The 23314-nt window shown below is 37.9% G+C and overlaps 1 protein-coding gene across 1 annotated transcript in view; it reads left to right on the forward strand.

The window, feature by feature from the left end:
* Nucleotides 1-23314, forward strand: part of znf609b (zinc finger protein 609b) — a 50436-nt gene that overhangs the window by 2134 nt on the left and 24988 nt on the right. The window contains exon 2 of the mRNA XM_079454795.1: nt 8782-9642. Within this exon, the coding sequence (XP_079310921.1) occupies nt 8905-9642 (738 nt within the window). The 5' untranslated portion in view covers nt 8782-8904. The remainder of the gene's footprint in view (nt 1-8781; nt 9643-23314) is intronic.

Genomic DNA, 23314 nt, shown 5'->3' on the forward strand with positions numbered 1-23314 from the left:
ATTCTTTTACATATTGTTTGCTTTTTTTGTGTAGGATTTCAGTGTAGAGAGCATACATGTGGAAATGAGTTGGCAGGGACTCGCTGAGTGAATCTATGGCCGGTATCTCAGACAGATTGTTTTCTCTTTCAGCTGTTCAGTGTCTGAAGAGTTTAGTTATCTGCAGGCTAAAGTTAGATGTTTACTCTGTTTAACGTTCAAAAGGCTTTTGCTCAGCTATGCTCTCCGTTCTTTGTTTCCCAGTTCATTTAACAAAGTGCATTCGCCTCAAACAGGCTTTGAAAATGAAAGATTTCTCATCTTGTGTTACAGTACTTCAGTCCTAGAGAAATCAATAGGTCCAGGCCAGTGGGACCTTACAGCTGGAAGAAGCAGGTTGCTTATATCGCTCTAATGTTACTGTGAATGCTTTGACAGTTGTAGAGGCATCATGCAGCGATGTTTGGCTCAGTTCACCTGTCATTCACACACTTTTAGTGCTCGTTTCATGAGTGCTCACGCAGATGCAAAGAAAGCTTTGTCTGCTGTTGTATTTATATGCATTTATATTATGAGGTGTAGGACTAGTCCCAGACTAAAATGAGAGTTTTTTGAGGTGTCCTAACCGAAAATAAAATGCCCCGACATATCTTTCAATATGTAATTTAAACCCCTTCGCTTACTGCTTCCTAAACTCTTTGTAAGACGCTTTGGAAAAAAGCGTCTGCTAAATAACTATATGTAAATGTAATTGCCATTGTTTTGTCTCAAGATGCACACCAGTAGTGTTTTTATCAAAGTTATTTTAATAAAAGCGACTTAAATATCCTAATTTAACAAAGGCATAGTCCTGGCTTATGCTAAACATTGTCTATGAAACTGGGCCGGGTGTATTAAATATATATTGTATGCGATTTAAGATTAGCTGACATTGAAATTATCGCGAAGATTTTGCACTTTTTATTAAGTAATTAGGTTTTCTAGGAACTGTCAGTAAATCAGTTTTGCCCCACTGCTTCTGTCATGATTTAGATCTGTCGATGAATCAATTACAAACTGTCGAAAACAAACTGAGGCTTTTGAGGAAAGCATCCAAGGGTTCTTATTAGGGAACCACGATAAATTATCGCCCATATCGGTATCAGCCAATAAACTGACATTTTTAATGTTATCGGCTGATAATAAAATTTAGGCCGATATATTATACCAGATAAATCATAAATAATTTCCTCTGGTTTAACTTCTTCAGCTGCACGCTGCTCACAGTTGAAATACACGACATTACTGTCTTTCTGCCGTGATCATTTACTTACTGCTATTAGCAAAACATTGTTGATGTAGGTGTAGTATGTAGATACAGTATTTTTGAATCTGTAAATTATAGGAACAAAAGCATATTGTTTGAATCAGACTGCTTTCTACCTTGAGACCTGTTAGACATGTGGCTATTAAGAATTTTTTTCTTGGTTGCTCTGAAAGAACATCTATAATTTGTTTATTAAATAAAAAATATACCAGTACTTTTGCTCTTTTATGACATATCGCTTATTTATGTAAACTAAAGGTTACCTTTCTGCAGTGAATGTTTTCAAATAAATGCAGTTGTCAATTTCTTTCCTCTTGTTTCAGTCTTAGGGAATTCTATATTCATATTTAGATACTGTATATTGGCAACATATCGGTTATATCCAAACAGACGACATAGTGGAAGATTTAGGAAACAATGTTTTCTACTCACAAGCCGGCCACTGTACGGTGAACTGAATGTGCTGCTTCATCAGAGATACTCTTTTTTTTTTTGGCGAGATGGAAGGGCCTATAATACTTCCAATCAGAGAAACCGTAACCACTTATAAAACACATTGATATCCATAAAAAATCGAAAATCTGGATAAATGCCTCATTCATTCAACGTTTTTCGGGGCAAGGAGCCCTTAAATGATAGATGCATGGAGCAGGGACCCCCTTATGCTAAAATGTGTAAACAGAGCTATTTAAATAGAAACAACCCTTATTGGCACAGCAATATTATGTTAAGACATTGTATTAGCACTATTATGTATGTTATTGTTGCACATACATACTTTTCTGTGTATTATGTTTATTGTTAATATAGATTGTTTTATTATTTTAAAGGATTTGCAGCATCATTACATTTACTGTGAGATGGACAATTAAACATTTACAATGAGATAACTGACTCTGGTTAATGGCACAAAGACTATTCTAGTGGTGGTAGAGGTTGTCTCTGGATGCGAAAGAAATCAGTGCAGATGTTATGCTTTCTGTTATAAAAGCAGGTTGTTTTATTAAGTATAGCCTAATTTAGGGCTGCAACTAACGATTTTTTTATCGTTTATTTCGATATAACTAATATCCGATTAGTTGGATGAATATTTTTCTGATTAATCAAGTAAAAGGTTTACTTAAATATTTTGCCTTAAACTCATGTAAATCGTCAGGTGTGTCATATTAGAAACAGCCGACACTAGTCTCTCCCAAACATGGGAGGGAGGGGACGGTTGGCCAAGGACATTTTTTTTTTATGGCATGAAAAGTGAGATATTTGTCATTCAAATGTAGTGACCTTACAGTAAAAAGTACCCTGAAAAAAAACAATATGACATACTCCAAAAGTAAGGGTGCTCTGATCAGGATTTTTGGGGCAAATAACTGATAACCGATCTTTAGAACCAACATCGGTCGATATGATAACCGAACACAGGATATATATGAAGCCTTCTATTTATCATGTAGAATTATTTATTCAACAGTTTCAAAGGACAGTGTATATTACCTATTGAATTGAGAGATGAACAACATATTCCTCTCCCTTTTTAGAAAGTAAACATAAATGATAGCAGCCATAGGAATAGGTTAGAGAATAGGTTAGCTTTCCTGTTTAATAATTATGAAAAGCAACAGAACAAAAGAAACACGTACAAACTGCAATCTTGCGGGAGTGACAATTTAAAAATTGTGGGAGTGAATTTGCAAAATGGCGACAGAGACCGGAAGTATGGAAAAACGCTTTCCTGCCGCACTCCTGCCATAGCTATTCATTCATTCAGTTTATTTTCTCACAGGCATTCATTATATTTACCAAAAGCAAAAGTAGCATATGTTGTCCAATTTGTTCATGGTTTACAGGGAGATTTAAAAATAGGGAAAGCAAAGGTGCGTCCATGCATCAGCGTTTGTGATGATTGACACTATTAACCATAGCAACGTTCTGGCGTCTTGCAGCTGTAACAATATTAACCGTTTGGTTTCTGTTATTTTTCAGCTTCAAGATTTGCGTTGTCCATCAATTGAAGCGCTGTGTTTTGTTGGAGAGCGCTCTTTTGTAGTGTTGCCATGTTCGTTTATATTTATGTTTGTTGTTTGGTCTCGGATTATAAAGCTAAGGGTAGTTGGTTTTAAAAATGGTCAGTTGGGGATATATGACATTTTTGGGTTTTATTTTAGGTTTGTCTTTGTTTGCAGTTTTTTCCATGAATATCTGGCAACACTGTCACGTTGTAGAGATCGCTGATAAAGCTATTTAAAGCGATCATCGGCCAATAATAATCGGCGACCGATCAATCGGAGCACCCTTATCAAAAAGTGTACTTAAAGCAGGGGTGTCAAACTCATTTTAGGGTAAGGGCCGGATGGAGAGAAAAGTGACAATGTGCGGGCCGAATCACCTTTTTTAAACCATATTGCACCAAATTACAAATGAATTAGCAAAAAAACTAGAAAGACATACTGTTCTGTAAAAGGTGCATTTAATAAATCCTCAGAACGGTTCAATAACACTCTTATTCCTCTTTGAAAAAACTATTTTGTTTAGGTAAAGGCAATCAAAACCCTTTCCTTTGAATATGAATATTTTTTGTCAGATACTTTTTAAACTAGTAATGACAAAAATGCAACAGACTCTATTTGTGTACAGACGGTCACATTAAATATGAACCATACAAGCTATACAATATAATTCACTAATAGGAAAAACTGCCTTAACATATTTAACAATTAGTACAGTAGTACAACTTCACTTTGGATATGAACATTAAATATATACTAGAAATTTCCTTTAACAACAAAAGATCTAGATCACATCTGCATTATGATTTTAATTCCTGACATCTCTTTTCTTCAACCACATCAATCTCATGATGTCATTTAGCTGTCTGTTTGTGAGTCGAGAGCGCAGGTTGGACTTGTTAATGTTCATTACCGATTCTTGATGAATTCTCCCTCTGAAAACGGCTTTGATCCCGCTGCGATTTCGTTGGCAATCAAATAGCGTTACAGCTTCATCAGTCTCTGTTCTTTTTGTGAACATTGACTGCTTTTTTCCGAGGCTAAAGTTAAATTATTGACTTTTCGAAGTTGTCCAGTGTATTTATCATATTTCTCTGCGTGTGTGCCGTTTAATATTCTACTCGTTTTGCACAGCCACGGCTTGTGAGCAGATTAAACATACCGGCCTACCGTTGAACTCACAGAAGAAATACGTCTTCTTCCGTCAGTTTTCTTTATTTGGACATTTTTAAATCACTAGTCCTTGCCGCACAACTTAGCCGACTTTGTTTTCGAAATGTAGGCGGCGCTTTAGAATGCGCATGCTTGTTAGGGGTTCCGGCAGAAGCCCAATTAAATGATCAATGATAAAATAAAAAATTTAATAAAACAAAACATAATATGGCAGCGAAAACCTGATTGTATTAATAAACTTTAAATTAATTAAAATAATAATAAACTTTTATTTCATATTTGTATTATTTTTCAAATCTTCCCTCGGGCCGTATTGGACGCCTTATCGGGCCGGATACGGACTTAAAGGAATTGTTTCCTAGTTTCAGTGCAGCTTTAAACGATACCAGACCATACATAAGGGTCTTATCCAGCGACACGATCATTTTCTTAAAGTTTTATGTGTATGCTTTATAAACACACATGCTTGCCTTGCTCTGTTCTGCGATGTGCGATCACGACTTCATGTGTTACGTAATTACATTGAAAAGGTCATGCTTGACGTTGGTGGAATCCAGGATTCTCACACGAAATGACCATTTTAAGTAAAATATAAATGTGTGTCATTGCACATTCAACAACTTTTGAACGGTCTTCCTTCTCCACATTTGTAAACGCGGACTCGGTACTGCCTACGTCAAGTGTGACCTTTTAAACGTTATAACGTGTTAGGTGAAGTCGTGATCACGCTGCGCATAACAGAGCAAGGCGAGCGTTTGTGTTTATAAAGCATATACATATACACAAATTTGGTTTTACTAATATAATCTTAAATTTTGTCATTTTAAACACCTCTTCCCTTTAATCTTTAAGAGTGAGAAGAGATGCATGCAAAACAAGTCTGACTTAAAAACTGTGCAACTTGAGACGCATGCATGGAGGGACACGTTTGACTTTAAACGGCACAACTCCCTCTGCACAGAGAGACGCATGCATAGAGAGACATGTTTGACTTTAAAACTGTACCACTTGTGCCGCACTGAGAGACACGTCTGACTTTAAAACTGCACAGCTCATGGCTAAAACAGTAATTTTTTAATGGAAGCAGACGCGCTTGATTTATAACAGCGCAGCTCGCAAGTGACGTCGCAGACCAACTAATCGATGAAATTCTTTGACTATTTTCATTATCGACGATTATTATTTATTTTATCGATTAGTTGTTAAAAACCTAACACAATTTTTTTTTCTTCAGCTGCACTGTGTACACACCGCTATTTTATAATTCTGAGCTCTGTTGTCTATCTTGTGGATCAGCATTATCGCGGCAGTTTTTTCTGCAGAATCAGACTAAGCAGAGCAACATGCAATGAGTCTGCGTTATTTTTAGGGCAACTTGTTTGATGTGCACCATCAGTACATGGTACGCGTTTCATTGATTTTAAACACGTATGATAGTTTTAGAGTTTACAATGCAGAAGCGGTGTGGTAGCAATTTACAGTAGGGCTGTGCGATTTGGGGAAAATATCTAATTGCAATTTTTTCGTTTGTTGTCGCTCATCTCTTATGCATCCGGAGCTCCTCCGGGAGAGATGCGAGACCGGTGCATGCACCGCTGAAGCCAGTTTCACTCACATCACCGGCCTCGCACCTCTTCCTCATGGCTCTTGTTCCCCCCTGCTCGCCACAGAAGGCAATACAAGACGTTTGCGTCTTGTCCTGGAGACGCTCCGCATGGGTCACGTGCGAGTATGACACAGGCTGTGTGTGTGACAAGTTTAAACATCTCTTCCGCGAGGCACGGGATACGTGCAACGCGGGACAGAGACGCGCAAGTGTAATACAGGTTGTGTGTGCGGCCTTCTGAATGCCACTCAAAGTGGAACAGACGTGTTTCCACATCGCAGCCTCTTACGATTCGATTTCGATTAATCATTCAGCCCTACTTTACAGCTTTAACAAATTAACAGGAGTTGAGAAACATATGAGAATGCACTTTATTTGCACGCAACTCTTTTCATGCTTACTCTGAACCTATCGGAAGGGAGACAGAGAATCCACTTATTCTAACCCTACCGGTTTTTATTATGCAGATGTAACGTTTCTTCTGTTGCTTCCGCTGCCTGAATGAATGTTTTTGTCTGCACGCAGGCTAAAATTGCAATGCGCAGGAGCTTAAAGAGAACATTGGTTGTTATATTTCTATACCCATGCTTGCCTGTGAGTAAACAGTAATTAGCAGACCCCTTGCAGTTCCACTTGCAGGACCCCCGGTTAAAGACCCATGATCTATTGTCTTTGGCTTCTCCCTGCTGCTCACTCACAAACGCAGACAGAGAGAGGTGTTTCTTGCACCGAGAAAGCGAGACCTCATGCTAAGCAGGGCTGTACGGATGACATTTTCCCACTGAGTGAACGCAACGGTTTATTTGAATAATATGAATATAGCAGAAAAACTGCCGTGTACTTATGTTTAAAAGGTATGTCTTGGGAAATGACTAATCGTTTCGCTAGACAACAATTTGTTTAGATTTCTGTTTTATTGTACTTCTGTACTCGGTCAAATTATGTCTTTGTTAAGTAATTTGAAAGTCAATTCCAAAGTATTGAGATATAAACAGAATGTCACCAAAAAGCTTGAAAATATGGAATGCGTTCTAGTTAATCCTGAACATTAAATGGTGTTATTTAACTTAAAAGAAAGTGAATATGATGTACATCTCGCATACTTCTAAGCGACCAGACAGGCTTTCCTCTTAAAATTGTGGTGCACAGGTTAGTTACAGATGTTACGAACCAACTTTGACCTGTTTGACTGTTTGCTCCAGCAGAGCAACTCTAGTCTTTAGATCTGCCCACTGTGAAAGAATGGCCATCTGGGATTATGTAAATAACGCATGTTCATCAATATATGGGCCTAGATCAAATCAATACAGTATTTGGTTCTGTGTCATCTTGGAGGCCTATTGTCGTCTACATGACATGAGTACAGTAAAATGACTCCATTGTAGTAGAAAAGCATTTTGAATGGCCATAAGACAAAAAATATGTTTTATTCCGAAGTATTAAGATGTCAAGATGAATCCTAAAAGTAACACATAGACCATTGAAGGTGCCAGCACAGTCCATTTAACAAACTATGTGAGCAATAAAATAATCATTTACACGCATTACTTCTACTTGGCTTTGATGGCGATCAGAGACTCAAATTTAAATTGTCGCTTGGACTCGAGCAATAAAGACTGATATAAGCCCTGGCTTATTCTCCAAAGCCCTGAGCTCGCTTACTTGATCTGCTGTTAAGCTTGGTGAAACATTTCCAACATGGATATACTAACATGAATTAATCTGATGTTTACTAATGTAGCGTGAATGTGTCATTAGAACATCGGGGTCATTTAAATTGTTTTGCAGCCTTTGTTTGACTGTGCAGGACCTCTTATCAGTGTGGGACAAATGGTACAGATTCCAGTTTTAATAATTTACACTGTCAAAGGTTAAAGTGCTTGAGCCTGGTGTTAGCTTCTATGGCCCACATAGCATGGCTGAGCGAAGGTGACGTACGTCAAGGCTTTGATTTTGATTTTAGACCTAATTTAGGCTATTAGATGAGTCCAACATTATGATTTCTGTACTTTTAAGTAGAAACATAAGCTCTTAGCTCCAAACAACTCCAGAGATGACAAAAACAACTACAATAACATAAATTAGTCCAGAAAATGGCTAAACGAAAAGCCTGTAATTGTTATTATACTGCAATTCATGCTGAGTGGGAGCTAAAAAATCAGCAACGTTGTTTAATGTGCATTTGTTTGTTCTCTTTTAGACTAATATGGACAACTTTTGGAGAATATGGCTGGTTAATATAAGATTTGAAACACTAGAATAATGACTGCTAAATTGTGTCGTTTAGAGTTGGTCTTTTTCTTTATTAGTAAAACATTGTTCACATTGTCTTACATTGGTTTACAAAACATATAAATAGAATATATAAAAATGCAGACTGACTACTTAAAGGGATAGTTCCTCCAAAAATGTACTTTCATGTCCTTCAAAACATGTATTTGACTCTACACAAAAGAAGTTAATATGGACCTATATTGGTTGGTTACAAACATTCTTGAAAATATCATCTTTTATGTTCTGCAGAAAAAAGAAAACCATACAGGTTTGAAATGAAATGGCGGTGAATAAATCATGAAAGACTTTCCTTTTAATATTTTACATATTTGCGTTTGTGTGGTAAATTGCATGTCTATTGCCACGTATTCATCTCCTACAGTTTTATTTTCAGAGTAGAACTTCAAGATTTATAATCCCTTTTTATGTCTTTCCTTTAGGGCAAAATGTGGGCGACTGGGAAGTTGACATCAATACGTTGAAGCTGCTGTTGTTTTTCTCCATACCGCTGCAGTCTGAGAAATCAGGCATTACTGTGACAATCCTGGGCCGCTGGCACTAAAATGTCCCTAAGTGGTGGCACTGCAGGCGGGAAAGGTGTGGATTCGAATGCGGTGGACACTTATGACAGCGGTGATGAGTGGGATATTGGGGTTGGAAATCTGATTATCGACCTTGACGCTGACTTAGAGAAGGACAAACTTGAGATGTCTGGCACCAAGGACGCAGGAGCCATGGCAGCTCCACCCAGTGCAGTTGCGTCCTTACCCGAAAATATCAAGTTTGTTAGCCCTGTGAGCGCCCCTCAGGGCAAAGAGAGCAAATCGAAATCTAAACGCAACAAAAATTCTAAAGACAATAACAGCAAGTCTCCTGCTGGAGATGGAGGTAAAAAGGACCACCAGGGACGGGCCCAAGGTGAAGTTACCGGTGGTTCGGGGGTTGGTAACCCCACCCCTGGTAAAGGCGTGGAGAAGGGTGCAAAATCCTCTCGCGGTGTACCGAACAACAAAAAGGAAAAGGAAGTATCGAGTGGGAAAAACAAAAAGGAAAAGGGCGAAAGCGGACCTGTCGCAGTCATTGCGATCGAAAAGGACATCGTCGCCAATGTCCAGACTTTTGGAAGCACGCTCAACGCTACTTTTGACAATACACAGAATGCGGACATTGGTGCGACGGAGCAGCATGGGAATAATGCCCTGGAATCTGTTGGAATTGTTTCACCGCTAACTATTAAATCAGAACCCGAAGAGCTGGACGGTGGCGAATGCAGAGCTCTGAAGAGGGTGAAAAACGAAAAGGTAAGCACAGACCGCTTGTGCATTTGAACTACTAAGCAGCTAATGGAAAGTTAGGTATTGATAAATTGAGTCAAAAATTGCAGACCTAAACGCTGGAATGCGAGTGAGTTGTTTCTTCTTGTGCTAGATCTCGTGGGGTTTATGTGGCTATCGTTGTTGTAGGTACAGTGAGCTTTTTCTCATTGGCTTCTTTTCACTTTTATTGATCTGAGATTGAAGGGAAGGCAGAACATGAAGTGGAGAAAAGGTTGGGACAGAACAGGGCTGCTAGGTTCAACTCTTGTAGCACCCAAAGTTGGCTTTGTTTCTTCACGGAACAAACGACTTGTCACATTTCTTTGTTCTCTTACAGAATGCGGTTTGTGTTCATGCAATGTTCGGTAATATGTTAACATTACATTGCACGATTTTATGGCCTGAATTCTTGTTTTCAGGTCTGGCTATGAATAGAATGAAGAGGAAATTTTAGGACCGTTTGGTCTGCACCCGTCTCTTAATCCAATGACCAAGTGTTGAGGATTGTTAGGGGGGGTGTTTGGAACAGAGTTTAGAAGCTTTCCCCCCTCACCCCACTGTCTTAAATTTGCTGTGGGGGTTAAAGGCTGGAGGAAGGTCGTATAACTGCTTGTCTCAAGCATTCAATCAGAACAGAAAGCTTCCGGGATCATTAAAATTAGGAAAGGAAATTCCAATTAAAGCTTTAAGTCCAGTTTCAGATCCTGAGCAGAGAAGTCATGCTGGTATATTTGTTTGAAAAACTCAACAAAAACTTTCTACTGTCTCCGTTGGTCCATTAGTTGAACACTTTCTTGCCTTTCAACATTTTTACTGGCCGTAAAGCAAAATTCTGAAAACTTTTGACTTGGCCTTTGCCAGGTTTTAAGATGCGTTTTTGTTGATCGGATCACAAGTGGACGACAATGAATACATGTGTAAATGGGGTGTCATTTTGAGCTTGTCCACTTTTGACCACTTCCAGAGACAGTAGAAAACGCATTCGACGGGATCGAGTTTGTGGTGTAGACGCACGCTCATGTGGTTCGAACAGCCAGAACTGGATACTCAGACATAATGCGTAAACATTCTGGAACAAGCGTTAGCCAGACAGGATTAAACTTTGCCGGCTAAAGACCTAAATGTTTGGTTTAAAGAAAAATCTTACGTATCACACACAATGGGTCTCATTCAGTGATAATTGCGTAGATTTGTCGTATTTATACACGCATTTGAACTTCTCTAGTCATTTGCATAAAACATACCCCGCCCACCTCCATATTTGGGCTTTCCGCCTAACCTTTTATTTTTCACTCGTCGTATATATATATTACAAATAATATATATTACAAATAATATATAAATTATTTTTATATTCTTATATTCTCTCTCTTACACTTGCCCTTTATCTATGGAAAATGTGATATAACTTTTGCAAGTGTACTGTTTGTCCGGACAAAAGAACAACTGCTACACTGTCGTATGCCAACATTGAAATTCTAGTCACCATATAGACTGTTGACTTTCTTGGAAATGGTTTAAAGCCAATTTTAAGGTCACTCCCTATGCGTTTTTGTCTTTTAAATGTCATGCTGTGACAGGTTAAATCAATTGTAGATAAGATCTTTGGCCATCTTAAAATGATGAAAGTTGAGAACCCCACGATGCAAATGTTGTTTTGATGACCCAAGTGCTTTAAATCAAAGGCAAATCCTGTACTTCCTCCTGAATGTTGGTACAAAAACTTTCTGGGGATATTTGAGAATCACATGATTGCCCAATCCACCCCAGGCGTCTGTATGTTTGTCCTTTGCATAAGAGTGTGTTTTTCAACTTTCAACTACGTAAGACTTAACATTTGCTTTAAAATTATTTTCCCTTTGATAAATTGGGTTGGTTCTTTGTTTTGTATGTTCTATAAGGGTTCATTTTAGGGGTTTTCTTTATTCCTTCTGAAAAAAACAATAGAACCATGCCCAAAACACAACAGAAAATCTAATGGTTTTAATGGGAATTGTATTGCTTTTAATGGAAACTATTTCTGTAATAGTCTATTCTTCTATTGTTTTTTTTCACCAGGGATGTATTTACCATGCTGAAAAAACAATAGAACCCTACACAATTATAAGGATTTAATGGGAATTGTATTGGTTTTAATGGAGACTTATTGTGTATACTGGTATGTGATATATTCTGTTGGTGGGATGATGGCAGATCTTAATCTTATTGAAACAATGCCCAAAACAGATTTTGTAATGGTTTTAATGAAAAAACCTATAATAGCATAATATACTATAATATAATAATGGTATTTTAATGGGGACCCTTAGAATGTTTCTATTTGGTTTTTGTGTTTTTTCAGCAGGGAAGGTTTTATGCAAACCAAAATCTCTTTTGTAAAGCATCCAATAACATATAATAAAGGTAAAATATAGTGTATTTGAATGTTCAATACCCAAATTACTTTTATTGCAAGCCTGTTTACAAGAAAAAATATTAGTGCAGGTTTTCGTTCCAGTTTTGATATTTGCAAGACATGATCCTCTTCAAGGAAATAGTTTTTTTATTATACATTCCTAGGGTTGGTTTTCATGGTATTCGTATTACTTGGAACAGAATCACTGTTCAGTCTAAGCGGTTGAGACTGAGACGTATACAACCGATTTAGCTGGTAACGCAACCTGCCAGAGGCGTTCGAGAAATAAATACAAGGTGGCAACATATGATCTGTTAAAGCACTCCCATATTTGGCAAACAAAGCGCTTTGGAAGCATGTTTCCCTTTACATGGTGACTTCGAGCATGTCTGGTTGGATGTTTGAGCAGCGAGGTGGAGGAGGGGAAGCGGCGAGCTCGCGCTGCTAATTCAACTCATGAATGGCTTGAGCAGTGAGAACAGCTGGCGTTCATTGTCAGCCAGCAAATTTCTAGCATGCCTCATTTCGCTTCTCAATGTGAGCAGAGAGAAAGCTGGAGGGCTAAGCGGAGGGCGGTAAACAAACACACAGATAAATGAAGATAAGGAATGAATAAACGAGAGCGAACTGTTGAATGTCTCAAGTTATTGGCGTTAAAGACACCATGAATACTAAATTGGGGTTTTGTGGCTTTTTGTTTTGTCTGTTTGCTTTGGTGTTGTCTGCTGCTGTTTTGTACAGTATAATTGTATCTAAAATATTTTTGAGAGTTCCTGGAGAACGGACTAAAAATACTGATGACTCATCCTGCACTCGCAGGCTGTTTTTGTTCAATCAGAAGCTGTCTAGAATGAGCCACCCCCTATTAGCACCTACTTCTCACTAGCAGAAGCAGTGGTTTGTGCTATGAAGTAAGCTTGTAGGATTTTCGCAAGGTGCTGGGTGGTATACCGGTTCATACCAAACACCGGTGTGTATTTTTGTCATTATTTGAATTTTTTATATACCGTATTACCGATGTATCTAGCTAAAACAATGTGCGGAACACGATTACTCATTACGATTACTCTGTATCATAATTTTTCTATATAAACATGCGCTAAACAGACTCGTTTGGATGTTCGGATGAGTCTCGCGCATGAGCGGTAATGTTATATATTCCGTTCATGCCGCAATGGGAGCGTAGACCGCAATGCTGAACAGCAGATGACTGCAACACATGTGTAGCAATTGCAAGTTCGCATTATGTTATATAAAATTCACTCACGAACAAACATATTCAACATGTTCCCCTCACACCTGCTCAATATAACATAAAATATTAATAATTATCATATAAGATAATAATTTTCGAGTGGGTGCACATTCTCTTGAAGTTGGGGCACCAGTGCTACCCATAGAGATGGTTCTACCAAGGAAAAAGTTAATTTCGAGCTTTTTCTCTATTTACTTACCTTTGCGTGCTATTCAGTTATTAAAGTAGTTTAAATTTTGCTGTTGTAATAGGGGAAGGGGATAGTTTACATTGTTTAGTTACAATTTATTTGCAGAATTAAAAGGTTCTTTATTTTGACTGCAACTGTCATGCATCCTGATTCCTTCACTTCATCACGAGTGCAACCTCTTTAAAAACGGCATCAATTTGTGGAACTTGCTAACCTATATAACATTAGTGTGGCATTTTTCTACAATATGCACGCACCATATGACAGTATAAAAGGGCATTTTAGGTCAATCAACTGCAGTATTTCCTCTGTCAATCAGTATAAAATGTGGTAAAAAAATACTGTCATGTACCGGAAACTGTATAAATCTGGAAAATAACGGTATATAAATTTATGGTCTCACAGCCCAGCACTACAAGGGGCTTCTCTGCTCTGATCTGCTGGTGAAAAACTGCACTTGACGGTTAGAGGAAGTAGATCAGGGAACAAATGACCTGGCTAAATGAAGGACGGGGGAGGAGGTTTGCTTTGTAAGTGGATGAAGTCTTTAACTTCCTACACACAAGCTTGTCAGCACTTCAGTTGCACTGAGCTGACTGAATCAGGCTCTCGTGGAGTGAACACAGCTCCATCACAATGTGTAAACTTTTAAGTAGGGCTGGGCGGAATGACGGGACTATGCTGTTACCGTGCAAAAAAATGTCACCTGTAAGAGATTTTTCTATTCTGTGTATTCCGCGTAATGTAAAGAAGTAGACGTGGGTAATTCGGCACTCTGCAAGATGGGAGTTGCGTGAAAAACGTGAATTAATGCAACCATAACATACTCGCGTATTTCAGAAGTCAGATTGTTTCGTAAAGCTGTTAATAGTTTTAATAAAGTTCAACTTAAGGCGAACTGATGCGAAACTTGCGTTGAAATGTGCGATGACACTCGTGAGTACTTTGACGTGACGCTGCAAACCCCCGTTTTGGGAGACGCGTGTGGAGGCACCAGAGACTCCGTGCAAAGACAAGTGCGAGGATAAACAAATCTAAAGACAGAGAGTCGCAACACACTAAAAATGCTCATCTAGAGCAGTACAGACCCCGTGAACACAGGTTTATAGCACCAGTCATATACCGTTCTCTCATTGTTTGTGCATATATTCATACTTCATTGTTATACTTGTTGTCTATCTTCCTACTGTATACATATGATACAGCCAGAAGATAAATAAATAATAAATCTCGTACTATTTGACTTAATTTGATATCTTCGGACATTTTCGTAACTTGCCATTATAACTATGGTGAGCCTTCAAATGAACTGTAATAAATAAATAAATTGAGTAAATATAAGAAAAATTTGATATAACTATATAGAATTGTAATGCGAGATTGTTACCGTTAAATAAAATGGCTCATTTCGTGAAATCGATTTTTGTTTTTTCTGCCCACCCCTACTTTAATGTTATATGGGCAGTTCTATGCAAATGTAAAAGGGGTTCACCATACTGATACATCTGATGTCAATGCCCATGTGAAGTAATGTTTTGTCTGTTTTTAAAGCATAGCCAAGTGAATTTTCACATCCTTAACGGTCCATATTCCTTATAAATGGGCACATAAAAATCAAATGCAAATATTTTAAGTTTTTTAAAAAGCCAACCCTTCTCAGTTTTGTTGGATATTACTGCTTTTGGTTTGTACATTTAATTCACAGAAATACTACAAAGTATACTGTCTCTCAAAAACAGGCATCCTTTTTTTATCTCAAACAACACATCGATTTTTATCTTTTATAGTAGTAAATTCGTGCATAGACTGATATCTTTATGATGTTTCGACTCTATTTTACTAAACCCCTGATGATAAATACTGCTGATTGAAAATATCGGTAGTAACAAAGTCCGTGTACGGAAGTTGGTCAGCTATTTACATCATATCAGGACAACAGAAATTGCGCTTGCAAAAATCAGAATTTTACAATTAATAATATATTTCCAATAATTAATCCTGACATGAAATGTGCATTACCATGGTTTGCTAAACCAAAATTTGCTCTTAAAGCAGCTTTTTCGAGTAAGTATCGCATTTCTCTCCATCCATTGTAGCCAGATCCGCATCTTGTTAATATCTATTATCTTTGGTGATAAATACATCATGAGAATTTATTTGTCAAATTTTGACTGAAAATGTCTCACCCATAACACCCATTTGCTTTTAATGAAAGTGCACTTTTAAGATTAGATTGAATCAAATTAGATTATATTGTATTAATCAAAACAGTTTTCACAGGATTCACTGTTTATAAGCATTGTTTATTCACAAGCACTATTTATATGAAGTGCACTGATTGAATCGGACGGTTTACGCATGATCGGCTGTGACCGGCCGGTCAGTCACACGTCATGACGATTCCTAGCCGATCTTCTGTTGCCTGCGAGACGGGCAATAACATCACAGCTGTCGGTACACTCAAAGCCGCATTTAAACATGAAGTCGTTCACTCGGTGTAAAACAAACTGCTCGCAGTTAAAATACAGTACATTACTGTCTTTCTGTCGTGGTCATTCACTTACTGATATGAGCAAAACATTGTTGATGTAGATACAGTATTTATGAATGTGTAAATTATAGGAACTAAAGCATATTGTTTGAATCCGACTGCTGTCTGAATGCTTTCTGTCTTGACACCTGTCAGACATGTGGCAATTAAAATCATTTTTCTGGTTTGCTCTGGTAGAACATCTATAATTTGTTTATTAAATAAAAAGGTAACACTTTGCAATAAGGTGCTATTAGTTAACATTAGTAAATGCCTTAGTTAGTTCATGGTGCATTAACTAATGTTAACAGTGATAACGTTTGATTTGAATAATGTATAAGTAATTGCTGAATGAACATGCATTAATATTAATAAATGGAGGTATTGTTCATTGTTAGTTTATGTTAGCTAATGCACAAACTAATTGCTTACAAATAGCACCTTATTGTAAAGTGTTACCAATAGAGAATATACCAGAAAAGTTTGAAGGTTAAAGAATCGTTAACTAGTGTAAAGTAGGCTTGGTGGTTGGTACATGATTTTCAGGGGGGAAGAGAACTACTTACCTTGTTTTTCTGCGGTGAATGTTATCCAATAAAAGCAGTTCTCCACTTTTTGCCTTTTGTTTCAGTCTAAGAGAATTTTATATTCATATTTAGATATTGTATATCGGCAAATATATCGGTTATCAGCTTCATATGTTAAAGAATTAATTGGTTATCGTTATCGGCCAAAATATACATATCGCTGCATCCTTCTTGCCTATTTTAAATCATTTAAAGAATCAAAGGAGAACCGCATGCACCAAAAATCCGAAATCTGAAAACCGTGCACAAGCCAGGCACGTCTGCATACTATTTTAAACATTCTGTGATTTGGGACACACTAATCCCATTTTTGCATACTGTTTAGGACACGCTTTAAATATATCTGTGGTTTAACTTGTCAGTAAAGGCATGTGGTCTGATTATTCAAACCGCCGGCACCGTTGAGTAATGAAGGTGGAAATGGTTGGTTGTAATCTTGGATTGTTTTGAAATCTGCTTCATGCACTGCACATTGTTTTGTTGCTTCATTTTGCCTTTTCTTTCAGTGAAAACAGCTGCTGTATAAAAGAAATGAAATGATTGGGGCCATTATGAACGTCTTTGTTAGAAAACACAATTGTAGTTCCTTCCCTTTGACAAGCACAAATGCTTCAAACACTCGGACAGCTATGGAACGTGAAGCATTTTTGTTTACGACCAAGAAAATCACAAGATCTCGTTCATTTACCCTGAGAAATGTGGAGAAAGCCTCCACTCAAGGTTGCTTAATCTTGTGGTGTGATTGACATCTTTGTGCTATGGCTTTGTGGCTTGAGTTTCTCCTCGTCTAATGGGGTTAGTGTCACGGAAAATATCCTTTTAAGAAGATTAGGGGGTATTGTTGAAGATTTCAGCAACAGAATGATTTAGGATTGCCTCATGCGGTAGACGTTCAAGGCTCCGTCTAGCACTGCTGTCGTTCGGTCTGTTCATAATGTGGTTGAATGTTGTGTGATAACCACTTCTGGAAGTGGTTAAGAGTTTGTGTGTTGCGTTTGAATTGCAGAGCGGTTGGAATCGGGCTTTTTAACCAGAAATGTATTTTGTCCTGTGCAGGTTGTGGCTGATAAAAATTGTTACGGTTTACGTTAAGTGAAAACACACTAGGGCTTTACGATAAAAGTCGCAATTCCCATTGAAATCGTGATTAAATCGACGTGTCTATCGCAATTGTGAAATCGCAAAGACTGCAATTATGTTTTATGCGCAGCTTGTTCGTGAAGCACGGCTCGGTGATCTGTGAGAAATGCTGCTCCATCTGAAAGCACTCCGCATTTGAGTCGCTAAAAACGCGCATTTAAAAAAGCAACAACCGTAAAACATCATCATTAACAATCTACTTATATACCTGAGGAGTATTTAACAGTATTTCACTGACAAACTGCACATAAAACAACGCAGCCAACCCGCCAAATCACATGCAATTTCTTTTCGATTAATCGTGCAGCCCTAAAACACATGCTCTAGGTGGGTTAACGCATCATGTTGAATGCTTCACATTTGCAAGTCGCTTTTAAAGGTCCAGTGTATGAAATCTAGCTGCAACCAACGGCTCACTCCACCCCTACCTTTCGAAGCACTACGGTGGCTGACACAGGGCTATAATGTTGTCAAGTTTCCAATTTTTTTTTTTTTGCCGTAGGACATTACGTATAAACGAAACATGCTCTGTAGAGCAGCTTGTCCATTCAGGGCTACTGTATAAACATGGCGAATTCCATTTTGGGGGATGTTGTGTGTATGTATATAGAAATAGCTCAAGGTAATAAAAACATAATGGGTGATTATGTAAGGTCTTTATACACCTCAGAAGACAAGACATTGCATTTCTGTTAATAGATCCTCCAAAAAACTACTTCAAATAATGGAACTTCAAATAAAAGCACCTGTGGTAATGTCAGATTTATTGACTAAATGAAAAGTAATTGATGATGTCGTCAAACTAATATGCATATGTTATATTGGACTTCATTGACATCTGTCCACCACCTGATGTGTTTTTGTTTACCATAGTAAAACGTTTGCAGGTCAGTCTGATTAAAAAATCCTGCACATTTCGTCTTTTTCTCTCTTTGGAAATTGCAGTTTGCAGAATTACGTTCTTGGGTCAAAGTATAAAATATTTCCCCTTACACACATTCAGCTGCTGTTTATTTCAGTATTTCACTTTCTCTCTCATTATGGGAGCAATGAATTGAGTAGCTCTGCAGATCAAATGCTGTCACCGTGCAGGTGCTGAGGGGCGAGTCTTTCACAGTGAGACCCAGCTTCTCATTACGCCGTGTAACACTGTAGATCTTTTATGTGGAGAGAACGTGCTGTGCAATATGGTTTGCTGCTTGAGGGCTGCGAAGTGCAGATGTGAGATGAAAGGGTTATTTTCCCATAAGCCCATGTTTCCATAATCGATGTCAGCCATGAGCACAACGTATACACAGCTCCATGATAACTAAATCTATCAATGAGAAGGAACCTATTGCTAATATTTACACTGCGCTACCGTGTATTGTTCAATGTATTGTATAGTAATAAGTAGTTGTTGGGCAATTGAGTTTACATTGTCGGCTTGGATATAAACCCTTTCCAGGGAATCTATTAAAATTAGACTTAGGTTTTAAGGAACAGTTTTCTGAAAAAATTAATTTAACTGCATACTTCATTTTTTTTAATCGGTATCTTGTTTTTTGTTTTTCAGGTAACAGCTAAATGCAATATAATTAATATAATAATAAATGTAAATAGATGAATTGTGTGTAAAACAATGCACATTTAATGGAGAAGTGTAGTAGAACTTTGAATAGTTAAAGATAAATACCATAAAATCTTTTGGAAATGTTGTGCATTTCTCTTAAGTGGCTTTGTCTGAGAAATAGGGATGCACCGATACCAGTTTTTCTCTGCCGATCCGATTCCGATACTGAACTTTCAAATATCGGCCGATATCGATCCAAATCCGATATCAGTTATTGTTGACCTTTTAAGGTTTAGAATGTCTGTAACTCACACAGTCATTAGATTTATCTGCTTAAAGTCAAGCTTTGCATATTTATGAAATACATCAAAACTAAGATAAATAATATACACAGTATGACGAACATCTTTATCAAGAACACTGTGCTAAACTTGTAATTGAAATAAATTAAATTTAATCAAGCTATGGAGTCATCCAAATGACAATCTGTATTTTCCAACCATCCAGCATTTCTTTGATTGAAGCTGAAATCACGCTGCTTCTGTGTGATCCTCGCAACTCTTTAGCATGTAGCACAGCACTCTGCAATGCGTAACCAGAATCCATCCCATGCGCGGTTAAACTCAAAAGGGAATGGGACACACGTCGGAGCTCCAAATATTAGCAGTGAAGCTCAAAGATTTTACATCTTTTAACTGATCCGCAACATGCGACGACACTATAAAATAACTCGGGCAAAGCTGTTTCTGAAATGTATTTACGCGATGGTAAACTAACGCGGTTCAGGAGACGGAAGCCTACATTTTCCACAACAGAGAGAGGCTGATTATCTAGTACAATAAATTCCACAACTTTTCCTGTGATTTTCTGAAGTTTTTCTTGCCTTTGAAATAATTCCTGCAAGGTTTGGTGCTTTAATTCGTCCTTTTTGCGTTTCGCTTGTACAAACTCTTCGTGATCTTTTCCGTGATGCTTCTGAAGATGTTTGATTAAATGTGTCGTGTTGTAACGCGCAACAGTACTTACACACTGGCAGCTGTGCTGCTTTCTGTTGTTTCAAGCGTGAAATATTTCCACATCTGCGACATCTTCAACGCGCTGAAATTTCCATATAGGCATAAAGTTGGGTCCTGAAAGGTCTCCCCGCTAAACTCGCCTGTCGGGCCATTACGCAAAATAAATTTCAAAGTATTTAATTAATATTTTAAGTGGGAATAAATGCATTTTTCTCAAAATAAACGAACGTTTTCTATTTACTTAAATAGAGCTCCCCGTTCAACAATTGCTGGTAATTTGGTATCGGATTTGGATCGGTTGTGCTGACTCGCGCATGATCGATACCCGATCCATTCAAAAAGGTATGGATCGGAGCCAAATCCGATCCAGAGTATCGGATCGGTACATCCCTACTGTGAAATAGACAAAAGTTTATTCTTTACTGAAAAACCTGCTAAATACATTAGTGTTTTCCCTAAGAAAAGACTCAGGAACAGGGTAAATGTTTCCTAAATGTGTTTTTAATGAAATCCGGTATAAATATGAAAGCACACTATAAGGCAGTTAAGAGGTGTTCATGTGTATTTTGCTTTATTCTTCTTTCCGACTCAAGAGGCTTTGCAGAGCTGTGGGAAAGATTAATTTCTGGCTGAATGGCCAGCAGTCTTGGGCTGCGCTCCAAAGCTGAGAGCTTGACTTCATCATAAGAGTCTCTAAATGTTCAATCAAATGAGATGAAGTTGGCAGTCTTGCCCACTGCTGTGCAACTATTGGCCAGAAACGGTCGTGTTTTATCAGCTGTGTCCATCTGTACGTGCTGTCTAATGTTTCCGTTATCATACACAAGCACTGATAAGAGTGTTTCATGCGTAAATCATGCTTGATGTTTAGTCATGTCAGCGTAGTACCTGACCGCAACTGATGGATGCTGTTTTAATGCACATTGTGCCGGTAAGTTTTTCTTGGATGTTGTTTGCGCGTGGTTGAAGGTTTCACAGATCGCTGCAGTAATATAAGCATGGTTAGTTATTAAATAATCACTCTGCCTTGTCCTCGCCATCTATATCTTTTAGTGTCGTAGAACTGTTTTTTGGTGTAATTTACCTAAACACCCACCTTATAAATCTCTCTCAAATATAATTTTGCTATCCTAATTGTTTCTGGAGGTATATTGTATTGCTTTTAATGGGACAGTCTGTGCACAAATGAAATTCTGTCATTATATGTCATTTCATTCTCTTCTCATGTTTTTGTGTGATTTATAGTCATTCTTTTGAGTGAGCTCTTTAAATGTATTCCATTGTTTGTATTGAATTTCGTATGGAAATGAAGGTCTTTAAAGGGTTTGGTGCAACAGAGCACTGAAACTATAGATGTTGTTAAGTATTGATCACTGGTTCTGTAATATAGTGTAACCGTTGTGCTCATGCCAATAACTGGCCTTTTTATTAGAAATGTTGACGTTAGTGATTTGTTTTGAGTAGGGATGTGCCGATCCGATACTCTGGATCGGATTTGGCTCCAATCCATACCTTTTTGAAAGGATCGGGTATCGATCATGCGCGAGTCAGCACGACCGATCCAAATCCGATACCAAATTACCAGCGATTGTTGAACGGGAGCTGTATTTAAGTAAATAGGAAACGTTCGTTTATTTTGAGAAAAATGCATTTACTTAAAAATAATAATTAAATACTTTGAGATTTATTTTGCGTAATCGCGTGACAGGCGAGTTTTGCGGGGAGACCTTTCAGGACCCAACTTTATGCCCACATGGAAATTAACTTCAGCGCGTTGAAGAGATGTCGCAGATGTGGAAATATTTCACGCTTGAAACAACAGAAAGCAGCACAGCTGCCAGTGTGGAAGAGGTGGAAGTACTGTTGCGCGTTACAATACGACACATTTAATCAAACATTTTCAGAAGCATCACGGAAAAGTTTGTACGAAAGCGAAACGCAAAAAGGACGAATTAAAGCAGCAAACCTTGCAGGAAGTTTTTCAAAGGCAAGAAAAACTTCACAAAGACGACAAAAAAATCTGTAAAAAATCACAGAAATAGTTGTGGAATTTATTGTACTAGATGATCAGCCTCTCTCTGTTGTGGAAAATGTAGGCTTCCGTCGCCTGAACCGCGTTAGTTTACCATCGCGTTATACATTTCTGAAACAGCTTTGCCCGAGTTATTTTATAGTGTCGTCGCATGTTGCGGATCCGTTAAAAGATGTGAAATCTTTGAGCTTCACTACTAATTTTGAGCTCCGACGTGTGTGCCATGTCCCGTCTGAGTTTAACCGCGCATTGAATGGAAGCTGGTTACGCATTGCAGAGTTCTAAAGAGTTGCGAGGATCACACACAAGCAGCGTGATTTCAGCTTCAATCAACGAAATGCCCGAGGGATGGAAAATACAGATTGTCATTTGGATGACTCCATAGCTTGATTAAATGTAATTTATTTCAATTACAAGTTTAGCACATTGTTCTTAATAAAGATGTTCGTCATACTGTGTATATTATTTATCTAAGTTTTTATGTATTTCATGAATATACAAAGCTTGACTTTAAGCAGATTAATTTAATGACTGTGTGAGTTACAGACATTCTAAACCTTAAAAGGTCAACAATAACTGATATCGGATTTGGATCGGTATCGGACGATTTTTGTAAGTTCAGTATCGGAATCGGATCGGCAGAGAAAAACTGGTATCGGTGCATCCCTAGTTTTGAGACTAAATTAAGCAGTTGTAAAGATTCATCATCGGTCCTGTTGTTTTCATTCTGTCACTTTATACTGGGCTGGAGACGATACAGTGAAGTGGTTACGACTGCTTTATAAATATGATAATCATAATTCTTGGAAAATTGTAAAGCAATAATTTGAAAGAAGACCTTTGTATAAGCCCTTGTAACTTCATTGTTTTTTCGTACAAAATGTAGTTCCAGCACTTTAATTTTATTGGCTAAGCCGCATTCCAAAAGTGCTTGGCAATGCTCAAAGCTTTATGCTTTGG

Source organism: Barbatula barbatula (genome assembly GCF_947034865.1).
Source record: "Barbatula barbatula genome assembly, chromosome: 1".
Classification (NCBI taxonomy): Eukaryota; Metazoa; Chordata; class Actinopteri; order Cypriniformes; family Nemacheilidae; genus Barbatula; species Barbatula barbatula.